The sequence below is a fragment of the Pseudorasbora parva genome, chromosome 25 (genome assembly GCF_024679245.1).
Source record: "Pseudorasbora parva isolate DD20220531a chromosome 25, ASM2467924v1, whole genome shotgun sequence".
In the NCBI taxonomy this organism is placed as follows: Eukaryota; Metazoa; Chordata; class Actinopteri; order Cypriniformes; family Gobionidae; genus Pseudorasbora; species Pseudorasbora parva.
In genome coordinates, this window is record NC_090196.1 from 4,032,640 (window position 1) to 4,046,954 (window position 14,315).

General features: G+C 41.1%; 1 protein-coding gene across 3 annotated transcripts in view; it reads right to left on the reverse strand.

The window, feature by feature from the left end:
- Positions 1 to 14,315, reverse strand: part of nfat5a (nuclear factor of activated T cells 5a) — a 41,535-nt gene continuing 27,220 nt past the window's right edge. For all 3 annotated transcript variants that reach the window (XM_067437058.1, XM_067437057.1, XM_067437059.1), the window contains 4 exons: positions 11,517 to 11,591; positions 11,319 to 11,428; positions 6,179 to 8,429; positions 1 to 4,519 (listed from right to left, as the gene is read on the reverse strand). In XM_067437058.1, the coding sequence (XP_067293159.1) occupies positions 4,317 to 4,519; positions 6,179 to 8,429; positions 11,319 to 11,428; positions 11,517 to 11,591 (2,639 nt within the window). In that variant the 3' untranslated portion in view covers positions 1 to 4,316. The remainder of the gene's footprint in view (positions 4,520 to 6,178; positions 8,430 to 11,318; positions 11,429 to 11,516; positions 11,592 to 14,315) is intronic.

Genomic DNA, 14,315 nt, shown 5'->3' on the forward strand with positions numbered 1-14,315 from the left:
AAGAACTTCATATCTATCTTTATTCATATAGCAGCACATCTTACAGAAATATAACTGCAGGAGATACAAATGCACTGATTAAAGCAAAGACAAACGGCAGATGGCATTAGTTCACGTTTCTTCACGATACGGAGCGTCACTCTCACACACTCATGAGAGATGGAGCGTCATTTTCACACACACTCATGAGAGACGGAGCGTCATTCACTCATGTCACTCTCACACACTCATGAGACAGAGCATCATTCTCACACACTCATGAGAGACGGAGCGTCATTCACACACTCATGAGAGACGGAGCGTCATTCACACACTCATGAGAGACGGAGTGTCATTCTCACACACACTCATGAGATGCGGAGCATCACTCTCACACACTCATGAGATGCGAAGCGTCACTCTCACACACTCATGTCACTCTCACACACTCACGAGAGACGGAGCATCATTCTCACACACTCATGAGAGACGGAGTGTCATTCTCACACACTCATGAGATGTGGAGCATCACTCTCACACACTCATGAGATGCGAAGCGTCACTCTCACACACTCATGTCACTCTCACACACTCACGAGAGACGGAGCATCATTCTCACACACTCATGAGAGACGGAGTGTCATTCTTTCACACACTCATGAGATGTTGAGCATCACTCTCACACACTCATGAGATGCGAAGCGTCACTCTCACACACTCACGAGAGTCGGAGCGTCACTCACACACACTCATGAGATGTGAAGCGTCACTCTCACACACTCATGAGATGCGAAGCGTCACTCACACACTCATGTCACTCTCACACACTCACGAGAGATGGAGCGTCACTCTCACACACATGAGATGCGAAGCGTCACTCTCACACACTCACGAGAGATGGAGCGTCACTCTCACACACTCATGAGATGCGGAGCCTCACTCTCACACACTCCATGTCACTCTCACACACTCATGAGAGATGGAGCCTCACTCTCACACACTCACGTCACTCTCACACACTCATGTCACACTCACGTCACTCTCACACACTCATGTCACTCACACACTCATGAATAGTTGCGTCCCGGTAACAGTGGTTCTGAACCAGGCGCAGCAAACGACTGACAGACGGCTCCTTTAAAATAAGTTATAACGTCAGATTTACATCAGAAACAGGACGTGAGGCACCAATCCAACACCAAGCCCTGATGATGAAGAGCGGGTTTGGTCAAAGCTAACCGGAGACACTCAGACCTAATGTGTCCCATTCACAACTCAAAGAGAAGAAACTATCGGGTGAAAACCACTGTCCTGTCACAACTTCACAAGCAACCGACGTTAATCACATCAAACTAAAGTCAAAACCGAGTGCATTCAAAATACGCCCCTCTCACACACACACACACACACGAATAACAGCTGGTGATTGGGGTAAGCGCTCTTCAAACCTCTTTTAATTTAACATGTACTAACACAGATTCTTCACACACCCACTGCCCAAACAAACAGAAAAATGTGATCTTGCACACTTCGAGAGGCAACAACCCCCAGTGGATGATAAAGTCGAAACAAATGCGAGTCGAGACTGCATAGCAGTTTCATGATATCAGTTCAGATGTGTTTCAGACTACAACGGTTAGAGACGCGACGTCCATGAAAACAAACCAGACGGAAGTCTTTGACTGGTGGATCAAGAACTAGCACACACACACACACACTACACCAAAGTCTTTCAGTATATACAAAGGTCCTTTAGGAGTCGGAGGAAAGGCTTGCAAAGGCACAAAGTACTTTCAATCCAAAAAAAAGCACAATATGATGGAAAGTAAAAAGCGAATTTGTGCAGAAATATGACTGGAGAATCAGTACCAAACTAAAAGAAAAATTATCACTTTAATGAAAAGACGTTGATTTTGCTGCCTTGTTTTGAGAAAATATTCTTCTTAATTGGTCCTTAGGTTTCGATGTAGAGCGAGTCTATATGAACACACACACATTCGTCCAGTCTCGGCTTCTTGTTTTATGGCTTTGCGTCGTGATTAGCCTATATATATATCAAACAAAGACGGTCATATTTCACCTCAAAAATCAACTTGTTCTATAAAACAACACTGTAACAGCCATAAAGATTTGATTCAGTACAACAAATAGTGCCAAAGTGTATACAAGTGTACGTCACGATTTAAATGAATCATCTTTGATTCATTTTAGAGAATTAAATGTGCTCGACTATCATCTTTCTTTTGATTTTGAGGTGGAATATGACGTTTTTTTTTTAATCGTTTACAAATATTTAATTTCACTCACCAAACAAATAACAATCTCCATTTCGTAACACGGCGACGGGGACGAAACGCCTCGTCTCCAGCTAGCGCTCTGAATATCGACATATGAAGAAGTACAGTACTGCAGAAGGGACATTTCACTTTTAAATGGTTAAAATGTACATAGTACATTTGGAAATTCAGTCTTACAAAAATACTGTATGTACGCCTCTCACCTGCGGGTGAGATATTGTGTTTTACTACAAAGAGAGCACGCTTTTAACAAACTGCTACCTCACAAAGGAACAGCACACGTCAAACAGCCAGTCTATTTACAATCTGTTATGCAAATTTTACATAAAGCATTTTTTTTTTAAAGAATAGAGAATATAAAGACAAGAAAAGGTACGATGTAAATCAAAGCAAAGGTGTTTATGAAGGTTTTTAAATACAACCGTATGGTCAGAATAGAGTACATTGAAAATACGGTAAGTCTTAAAAAAGCTTTTTAAAAAGACTTAAATGTGATTTAATAAAAAATATCTCCTCAGAATGGGCGTGATAAATAACTAACAGCTCAAACCATTTAAAAACTGAAGACTGATGTAAACAACTCATCAGTATCTGAAAACCCTGTACCAGTTAATTACCCAGCATGCACCTCGCCGAAATCTTCCAGTTCGCATGAAATTATGATTTCTGAGTGGCGTGGGCTTTTCTTTTTAAAACTTGCATGACGAGATTGTCGCGCAGTGACGGTATGAAGCATAGCTTGGGATTTTATCCGATTTCTCCTCTGAGAACCGGGCCTTGACCCTCTCATCAGAGGCGGGTTCATTGTAACTTTGGGGGGGTGAATGCAAACCAATCCCTTCTTAAACCCTCAAGTAAAATATGGACCAAACTGCCATTTTAAGCTGCCCAGGAACACTCTCATAGCTCACGATAAATATCCAGTCTGTGGATCTGTGAGATCTTCTTTCTTCTGTGGAACGCAAAAGGAGAAATTCAAGAGCGAAAAAAAAACGTCTTTATGCATTCCTCATAAAGCGAATATCTTTAGTTTGTCTGGTTGTGTCCCACAGATGAAAGAAGCTCATACGAGTCTTGATGCACCATCACAACCAATCCAAGCTTGTGCTTCTTTGAACAATCTCCATAAACCACATATAACTCAAAATCAAAAACGTAGCTGCATCTCATTTAGTACAAACAGCGACGTGCTCCACGTCTTCCTGCCTAAACACACAAACACACACACACATGGTAGACCCTCATCATACGATCAGTTCACATATCTCAATGGCAATGTTGCACATTTTCACATCCCTGATAGGAGTTCATGTCTTGGACCTCTTGTTCATTTAAATAAAATTAAATAAAACTAAAACAGAGGAGTGATTTACACTTGACGCTAAATGTCATGTGAAAACGGAGATTAGGTGGACATGTCAAACATGGCTCATAAAATAGGCTATATTCAGAAGAGTAAGGAAAACACAAACACTTTTTTTTTTTTTTAGAAAAGCGTTGACTATCAAAACATGATAAGCTTTGACAGCCAAATAGACACATATGGGTTACAAAGCTAAAAGGGAGAATCTCCCTAAAGTGCTAAATATATCTCAAATTCATTCACAATGTATTAGTATCTCAACGGCAACAGAGAATTCTTGATTTGAATATTCTACTAGGTTGGTTTCTACTGAAAAACAGATTAATGATGGCAATAAAATGGAGAAGATTCAACTGGAAGTCAAGAACACAATACAAAGTAGCAAAGTGCCAATATACTCAATGGCTTAATGGGTCACATGATATGCTGACAGTGGCCTCACTAAAGCGGACCCTTGTATGTCCATCAAGAAAAGGAGCTGTGGTGAGATCCGTAGCTTACATGTCCCACCAAAAAACAACACATTACAAGCGTTCAGAAACATAGATATAAGTGAAGACCCTCAACTGAGACGACCCTTAGATTGGTTAATACCGACATGACACGCAAGATGTAGAGGAACAGGATGAGCGTTGTGGACGGCTGTCTTCTGAAGTGAGCTTTCAGGCTACTTATCTTTAATGGTCCAAGAAATCCCTAGGGAGCGTCTTGCCCTGCTCCTGAAAACGCTCCAGAAGTTCGTCTATCTTGTCGTCAAGGTTGTTGGACTGGTCCAGTAAGGTCTGAATCTCCGCATTAGTCTGATTCTGATCCGAATGACCCATGGTGACAAGCTGATCCGACAACGGCGGACCGGGAGAATTTATTAGCGACCCACATTCTAATAAAAGAGAGATAGATTAGGCTTTATCAGGCAATAAATCCAATTTAGAATACATAAAATACATAAAATACATTTGGGTCCAAAAATAACAAAAACTACGACTTTATTCAGCATTGGCTTCTCTTCCGCATTTGTGTTCAATCCTCAAATAAAGATTCAAACGGTTATGAATCAGCTTATTGATTCATGATTCGGATCACGTGTCAAACTGCTGAAATCACGAGACATTGGTGATCCGAATCATGAATCAATTCGCTGATTTGTAGTTTTTGTCATTTTTGGACCCAAATGTATTTTGGATGCTTCAAGAGACTCTAATTAACCCACTGATGTCTCATATGGACTACTGTGATGATGTTTTTATTCCCTTTCTGGACATGGACAGTATAGTGTGCATACACTTGCATACGCTCTCGGACTAAATATAAAATATCTTAAACTGTGTGTGAAGATGAACGGAGGTCTTACGGGTGTGGAACGACATTAGGTGACATAGTTAATAGTTAATGACAGACATTTCATTTTTGGGTGAACTAACCCTTTAATAGCAATGGCCATTGGGAATCTCCAATCAAAAAACTTCACAAGAGTGTTTGATCCCTCAGAACTGCATACTTTGGATGTCTTACTCATCTAACACTTAATTCAACTCACCAGCTCACTTAAAGGGATAGTTCACCCAAAAATTACCCCAAGATTTACTCGCCCTCAAGCCATCCTAGATATATATGACATTACTCTTTCAGACGAACACAATCTGAGTTAGATTTAAAATGTCCTGCCTCTTCCAAGCTTTAAAATGGCAGCCCAAAGATTTAAGCTCAAAAACGTGCATCCATCCATTATAAAAGTGCTCCACACAGCTCTGGGGGTTAATGAAGGCCTTCTGAAGTAAATCAATGGATTTCAGTAAGAAAAAGATCCATATTTAACATATAAAGTAAAATATCTAGCTTCCACCAGACCGCCTTCTGCGTTCAATTCACTGAGAAAGAGCAAAGCCTCTCGCCGTTCAAACACTTACACTACGTCATCAACATGCCAGTTAAGCTTTTTTTTTTGCATTTTATGGATACACTTTTTTGGGCTTCAAATTTTTGGATGCCATTAGAAAGCTTGGATTAGCCAGGACATTTTTTTAATATAACTCTGATTAATCATAGATTAATCCTAAATCATCTGAAAGAAGAAAGTCATACACACCTAGGATGGCTTGAGGGTGAGTAAATCATGGGTTAATTAACATTGTTGGGTGAACTATTGCTTTAATAGAGACCGCAAGACTCAAATAAGGTGTGTCTAATGAGGGAGACATACACACAGTGTTGCCAATTGGGCTACTTTAACACTTTTAAGGGGTTGTTTCTCATGTGCACAGGTTGAAGTGACCCCAGTTGTTATATTTAGCCCCAGATATGTTAATTTTAGCAGGGAACCATGGCAAAAAAACACATTTTACCACCCTCCCAAAAAAACTGAGATTGGGCTTGTTTTGAGTTGCAATTGGGCAGGTTTTGTTTTGAAAACCTGGCAACCCTGCATACAAAATAGGCTTCCAGGACTGCTCCAGAACATGTCCCAAATGGTACCCAGTTTTTCTCCCTCAAATCTATTTTGACTGCAACTCTTATTTCACATTGACTTGATTGCACTTACCACTGGGGATCTCAAAGAGAAAAAGGCCTGCTTGTCCTGGCTGTCCAGGCTGGCTGAGCGTTCCCCCAATAGCGGTCTGAAAGAGCTGGCTGGGCGGCGGCTGAGGCGTGGCAGGTGTGGAGCTCTGTAGGCCGCTACCCTGGCCACTAAATATGGTGGCAGCTGCAGCATTTGGGGGTAAATCCTGGGAACTTACACCACCTTGCAGGGCTAAAATTGCTGACTGAGGCAAGAAATTGTTGACAGAAGGTTGGTCCGTAGGAGAGACGGGGGTTACGCTGGTGGCACTGGGGACAACCTGCATAGGTTGCTGGTCCTGAAAAATTTCTGTCCGTGTTGAAGGCATACTGGCAGACGAATCACTCACAACAGTGCTCTGGTCTTGAAAAGACATGGGCTCTGCCGAGTCTTGCTGGGCTACACTCACAACACTGGCTTGTGGGAAAATAATTGATGGATTCGGGGTCGGCTGGACCGCCGCCGGGACGGTGGGTTGGTTTGAAGAGTTGTTCACCGTAACGTTTTCAGAGCTGGGAACAACTTGCATGGGTTGCTGCTCCTGAAAGATGTTTTCCGGGAGGCGATCACTCCCTAGAGACGCTTGGTTCTGGCCACTGAATAACAGAGCCTGGGGCAGATCATGCGGATTAAGGGTTGTGGTACAGAACAATATGCCTGTCTGTGTTTGTTGTTGATTTGGGGATATTGTGGCAATATTTGGGAAAAGCGGGGCTTGTTGGGGTGTAGCCATCTGTTGCTGTTGAGGAGATTGTTGCTCCATTGGGGTGGACAACTGTGTTTGTCCCTGAAAAAGTGAGACGGTCTGGCCGTCTGTTCCAGAGGTCTGCATGGGTGTGAGGAAGGTTATCTGTTGCTGCTGCTGGTTCTGGTTATTATCCGATGGTAGCTGGCTAGGCAACACACTTTGCGTAATAAACAGGCTAGCGGAAGGAGCCTGCTGTTCTGTGGGTAGATTGGTGCTTGTTAGCATCGTCATTGTGCCAGGAAATAAGGCTGCTTGAACCTGTGGTGACTTCGTGGATCCAAAGAGAACTGTCTGTGAGTCTTGAGTTTCGGTCAAGGGGTTGTGGCTCTGAAACAGCGGCTGAGGAGGTGAAGGCTGAGAGGACGGCTGCTGCAGAAAGCTAGATGTCTGAATGGTCATTAGACCTCCGGTCTGCTGGAAAAGTGCAGTCTGTGGCTGGGAAGGGCTCTGGAGGAAGCTTTCAGAGGGCTGCGATAGATTATTAGTCTGCGAGGAGCTTTGCGGTTCGCTTGTAAAGCTAGGGGTGCACTGCATTGGAATCTGTGTCTGCAAGAGCTCGGACTGCAATTGTTGCTTTAGGCTCTCTAATACTTCCTGGTGCTGAAGAGTTTCTAGATTGATCTGATGCTGTTGCTGCTGTTGAATATTATCAATAACTTTTTGGTGCTGCAGAGTCACTATTGAACTTTGTTGCTGAATGTTCTCCAGAACTTTCTGGTGCTGTTGTTGATGCTGCAGATTCTCCAACACTTTGTGTGTTTGCTGCTGTGACTGAATGTTGCCAAGAGCCTGCTGCTGGAGGTTTTCCAAGACCTTCTGGTGTTGCTGTAAATTTTCAAGGACTGTTTGTTGATGCTGTAGATCCACAAGTGCCTTCTGTTGCTGTTGATGCAGATTCTCCAATATATTCTGCTCTTGCTGCTGCTGTTGCTGGTTGGTTAGCGTTGTCTCGTTTCCACCCAACCTTAAACTGTTCATGTTTTCCTGGACGTGTTGCTGAAGGCTTTCCGCCGACGGCGCCGGGCTGTAAAGTACAGAGTTAAGCTGCTGTTGCGCTTGCAGCTCTCTTACTGCTCTCTCTAGCTGTGCAACCCCATCCTGGGGTAAAAGCGCCTGAACTTGTGGCTGCTGGGATGGAGGATTGCGAGAGTCTATGCCCACCAATACCATCCCACTCCCGTCTGTACTGTTGTCTTCTGGAGATAATGTTTCTGGGGTTTCCCGCAAGAACTGCTGAGGGACCTGAGGGGGAACAGGCTGGAGAACGGTTGTGTCTTCGGACAAGGAAACTTGGAACGACGCAGGCGAAGGAATGTCCTGCTTCTGAATTGTGGACAAGGTTTCTTGAGTAGTAAATATTTGAGCCGATGACTGAGGCGAGTCCACGGGTTGGAGAGCCACAGGGCTTGGAAATGACTTGGTGGTAGAGGGAAGGACAGTGCTGATCTCCAAGATTTGTTGGGTTGAACTAAGGGCCTCCACAGGCTGCATTGGAGAAATAAGAAAACCATCTGTTAATTTTCATATCCCATTTATAAAAACAATACTTTGCTTCTTAAAGGGTAATGAAACTCTAAACCAAATTTTCTGAGATTTTAACAGAAGTATGTGTGTTGAACATCATGGAAGACAATGTTACCATCTCTTACTTTTTAATGTGGGAGACAACTAGTTAATTTTAAGCCTTTTTGCTCTATTTTCAACTTCCTGGTTTAAATTCATCTTCATGTCAACATCATAGGTTGTGATGTTTTCTTGTACTATAGTACGGCGATGACTCATCGCTGTTTCATAATTACTCACGAGACTGCGTGTCTTTATCCTATAAGAAGACGCGTTGCTTAATTCATGACAGCACACGCTTTATTATTCATGCCAGCACGCGTTGATAGGCATTTTCCTCTGACTGACACAGTGGTGCTTCAAACAGTGAGATCGCATACTGTAAGTGAGAGATGCATTAACGGATCAAAAACGAGTGTTTTTCCGCTTTGTATGAGTGTCTGCGTTGCCTGCGTTCTCTTCAATAGATCCTGAGTCTACTACACAAACGCGATTTGTCCGCACTGTGAGTGTGACCGCTCTTCACGGCTATTTAACCGACCAAACGGCATGAAAACCCCACAAAATAAGCCTCAGAAGTTATCAAAGTTATACAACAGCGTCTTCACATATATTTTCAAAGCAGAGAACAAATTGCGAATGGCAGTGCATTAAATTGTGCATTGAATTATAGTTGTCACAGGATATATGTACGGTGAGCTTACAAATCAATGTCTGTATTGTGTTGTTCGTAATGAAATAGTCATTTGCACTGTGCATTTGTGGGAAGCTTTGATGCTTTTAATGAGAGCGAAATAAAACTGTCTGAATCAGAAAAAGCCGTTACTGTGCCATCAGCTGTCAGTCTCCCCTCACCCCCCTGCACTCCGCCGCTAAACCACGCCCACTTTTATAGCATTTTTCAAATCTGTGGTGATAACTGACTGCTGCTGAAACGGGGTTTCATGACGCTTTAAACTGGGTTAGTTCACCTAAAAATGTAAATTGTCATTAATTCCTCATGTGGTTGGACACCCGTCAGACCTCCGTTCATCTTCACCAGCAGCCATATCACCCCGCATCGCAAGACTGGTTTCCCACTGAAGCTAAGCAGGGATGAGCCTGGTCAGTACCTGGATGGGAGACCAAGTGGGAGAACTGGGTAGCTGCTGGTAGAGGTTTTAGAGAGGCCAGCAGGGGGCGCTCAACCTGTAGTCTGTGTGGATCCTAACACCACAGTATGGCGATGGGGACACTATACTGACAAAAGAGCACTGTCCTTCGGATGAGACGTTAAACCGAGGTCCCGACTCTCTGTGGTCGTTAAAAATCCCAGGATGTCCTACGGAAAAAGAGTCTTGACCAAATTTGCCCACTGGCCCCGACTGCGATTTGTACGATATAAAAATATTACGCCAATGGAATGTCCCCACAATTAAAGCAGCACTTGGCAACTTTTGCTCTCGGGGTCCCCCTACAGTTTGGAAAAAATAATGTCCTCAACTACTGTCGTAAGATCTGTCATCCTACAACAGGGGATGCCATCGCGCGTGCATTTGTTGACATGACAACCCTGATAGCCCTGAACTAGTGATGCGTGGCTCGTCTCATAACCCGCGGACCCCGTATGTCTATTTAATGGTCGCGGGTGCGCGGCGGGTTGTAAAAATATATACAGTGGTGCGGGGCGGCCAAATAACTTCATAAAAGCGTCCCGCGGGTTGGTGCAGCACTAACAGTTCCCCTGAACACTGCAGGAGGAGTTCACATGCAGGTGTTCTTCTGGCGGCGCGTGTGAAATGTCTTCATCCCAGGTACAGTCAGTGGCATGTTTCAGCATGTCATATGAATATAATTTCATGGGTTTTATTTTTTTCAAACGCCAAATAATCATGATGCTCACGTTTACAAGCCAGCGTCATTATAGTAGTCTATTGGTTAGCGTTTTCCAGAATCTATATGATACTTCAGTTCAATGTTTGAGTGGTAGGTAATCACCATAACAAGCAGGACAGCATCGGTCGGGCACGCCTCCTTCAGCTCACGCCGACGAGCAAACGCTGGTCACATGCTGATCCTCATCCTGCCTTTAATCACATCACTTTTTCGTTTCCTCTTATTGCTTTCCTCCAGCAAAACCTTTTCTTTCTTATGTGTCTGTGCTGCTTCGGACATGACTATATTACCCGACGAACAAAGTTGGGCTCGCACGTCCGAATGTAAGGAAGTGTGTGTGTTGGTGGAAGTGACGTATATGCCGTAACGCAGTCGAATTTTGTAGTTCTTTTTGTTCTCGGGGTACTACCCGAACCCCGAAGTTTAAAAGTACGATTAAAAACGATACAGACCCCATCAGGCTATGGCAGACGTGTCATTCAACCTATTGTAAGTCGATTTATCATCACAAGAGTCTTAAAAAATATATTATGAAGGTTGAAAAGTCACCTAGTGCTACTTTAACAAAAACAAACGTGTGTGTGTGCATGCTTGCGGATCCATACTGCCAGTCTCTGTTCAGGATAAATTGATTCACGGAAATTGGTGGACTTATTTGTAATATGTGGCTCCAGTATCGCTAGCAAAGCATCAAACTGAGCCACTGACACTAAAATAAACTTAGCTAATAATCCTGCTTGATAAGGAGGTGGAAATCTCCTTCCTCTCTATGCGATCGCAGGAGTGGATGGACCCAATATTTTACTCTTTCTTTAAAGAAGAGAGAGGACAAACAAAATCATCCTCACTACTACAATACATTTTTTGTATTGTTTTGCGAAAATTTCAGAATCAGTGTGCAAAAATAACACAAAATGGCTTTGAGAATAATAGTACCTTGAAAATGTCTGAAGGTGTTGCGTTGCAGGAGACCTCCATAGGTTCTTCTCGTTTGACCATAGGTAACATTAGGACGTTGTTTAGACAACTGGTCTCAGTTTGCATTGCTGTAAACAAAGTCATGAAACATTTGAGTTTAAAATGTTAAAAGCTGTTCGGCAGCAAAACATGAAAGTATTTTTGATAATGCCACACCTTTTATTTGCTCTGCAAAGGTACAAGCTTTAACTGTGGCTGGCAGTTCCGACTTCACGGGAAGTTCAACTTTCTCTGTATGAAGAGAGTTAAAATATGTGAATAAAATAATAATGAATCTGCTAGTGCAATATTATTCTGTCCCATTAAAGGGATAGTTGACTTTAAAATGAAAATGCTGTCATCCTTTACTCACCATCAAGCTGTTTCAAACCTGTATGAATTTCTTTCTTCAGCTGAACACAAGGGAAGATATTTTGAAGAATGTCAGTAACCAAACAGTTAACTGGAGCCATTAACTTCCATAGTATTTTTTTCCCTACTATGGAAGTCAATGGCTCCAGTTAACTGTTTGGTTACTGACATTCTTCAAAATATCTTCCCTTGTGTTCAGCTGAAGAAAGAAATTCATACAGGTTTGAAACAGCTTGATGGTGAGTAAAGGATGACAGCATTTTCATTTTAAAGTCAACCATCCCTTTAAGGAGTGTCACCAAAACAAAATTTCACAAGGAAAATTGATAATACTTGATAGCAATAATCACAAAAACAATAACCTGTAATCTTTAACCAAAGATACCTAGACATTCATCCCGCATTTCTGATATTCGCATTCACTCAGATGCAAATGTACCAATGCTATGTAACTGGACACTCCAGGAGAGTCACAAATCACCACAACAAAATTAAAGTTATACAAAAATTCATGATTTTTACCAATGTAACTTTGCTTGATCTACCCAAGACAGACATGCATGGCTCCGCAAAATTGGCCCTGCCCATTTATTTTCAAATAATAATAGGCCAAAAAGTATCAGAGTTCCCACTCTTTTTCAGTGATAATTTTTCAGGACATTTTCAATTTTACTACACAAAAAGTAGTAATATATTATATATTATATATATATATATATATAAGGGATGTCGCAATACTTAATGCGTTCGGTACGGCCTTCACGGTTCAATATGCACTGGTGAAATGCGTTTTTTTCCGGTTTTGCATTTAATTAATTATTTCCATTTCCCTCCGTTTGAAATATTCCTCAGTTTATTTCGGCTCTGTTTGAGTGTGCCTGTGAGTCAGTGGCGGATCTAGAACATTTTACATGGGTTGGGGGGGGGGGGGGGGGCAAAGGGGTGGCAAGAGGTCTTGGCAGGGTGGCAGGTGTAGACGGTTCATGGAAATCCCTATATGTGAATTGCTTTAACAAAACAAACACAAAAGCACTTTTAAACTACAGTACTTATTGTTTAATCATGCCCTTACACACCACAAAGGTTTTTATTTCACAACAGTAATAAGCCCAGCGTTCAAACAAAACAAAACAGTATAAAAAGCTAAATGAAATTATAAAAAAGTACAAGAATTGTGTCCAAGATGCAGTGGACCTCAAATTTTACAGTCTATGGTTTTAAAGCCTTGCCGGTTAAACATTTCATTCAAGTGCATGCACTGTTTTGCGTTGAGCGCGCGCACTAAACGTCTGTCAAGCACGTGATTACTGTTTTATTTATTATAATAAAAAAAAAGACCTTTAATACAGTAGCTTTTAATAGATGTCTATTGAAGACTATGTAGTTTTAATTTAAGCCTACATTTATTCATTCAATTTCATACTTAAATGCTGCTGTACATCTCTAAGCCGCCACTGTAAATCTTTATATATACTTATTTTATATTATACAATTCACTTGAAATGTGTACAAGGGTTTTTTAGGTAAAGTTTAAGTTTAAGTAAGGGTCTTAAGTAAAATAAAGAAATAGTATTGCAATAAAACATTTTCTCCTTAACCCTTTTTTGTTCCTGTCGCCTAAGAATAGAAGAGCTAAGAATGTATTGAACCGTGGACTAACTGTATTATTGCATCCCTAATACTTAATATATATATATATATATATATATATATATATATATATATATATATATATATATATATATATATATATATATATATATATATATATATAAATATATATACACAATTATTATTATTAAATATTGTGATATAAACTCGCAATTGTGAGAAAAAAGTCAGAATTCATAATTTTTGACTTAATAACACTTGTGAGTTTATATCTCACAATCAGTGTTGGTGGTAATATGTAATCCGATTACTTTTCCAAGTAACTAGTAAAGTAACGCATTACTTTTAACATTTACAACAAAATATCTGAGTAACTCTTTCAAAAAAGAAATGCAAGTTACTTTTTCACATTTCACCGACAGCTCCTCCCCATGTTGAGAGAAATCGAGAGTACATGCAAAGATGTTGTGTGTGAACAGGTTATTGTAGATCTAGACTCAATGTGAGTTTTATTTATCTCACATTTGCACCACAAAGATTAAATACTACTCAAAATGAATAAAATCAGTCAAATGCAAAATCAGAATACTCTGCAAACCTCCAATAATTAAATATTAAATAAAACAAATATTTTTATGCCTTTATCTACCTTTATTGGCTAATGTTTTGCTGGTAACTTTTGATTCAGTTAAACCAAAAGCAAAAATTACATTTGATTTTAGTTTTTTATTGGTGAAGTAAGTGTTAAACTTTTTTCTCCTGCGTCCTGTTTTGCGTTTTTCCAGAACGGCAGCAGCTGAGAGGTTTGTTTAGGCGGCTCCCTCTACTGTACGTCAATTTGCATTGTTACTTCACCCTGAGGTTTATTATTTCAATTTTGGTGTGAAGAGGCCTTTACATTTGCACAAAAATAGAATTGTTTTGTTATAAAAGCAAAGGTGAGAAAAAATAACGTGTACTTTTTAACGTGTACTAACGTGTATTTACACTAAC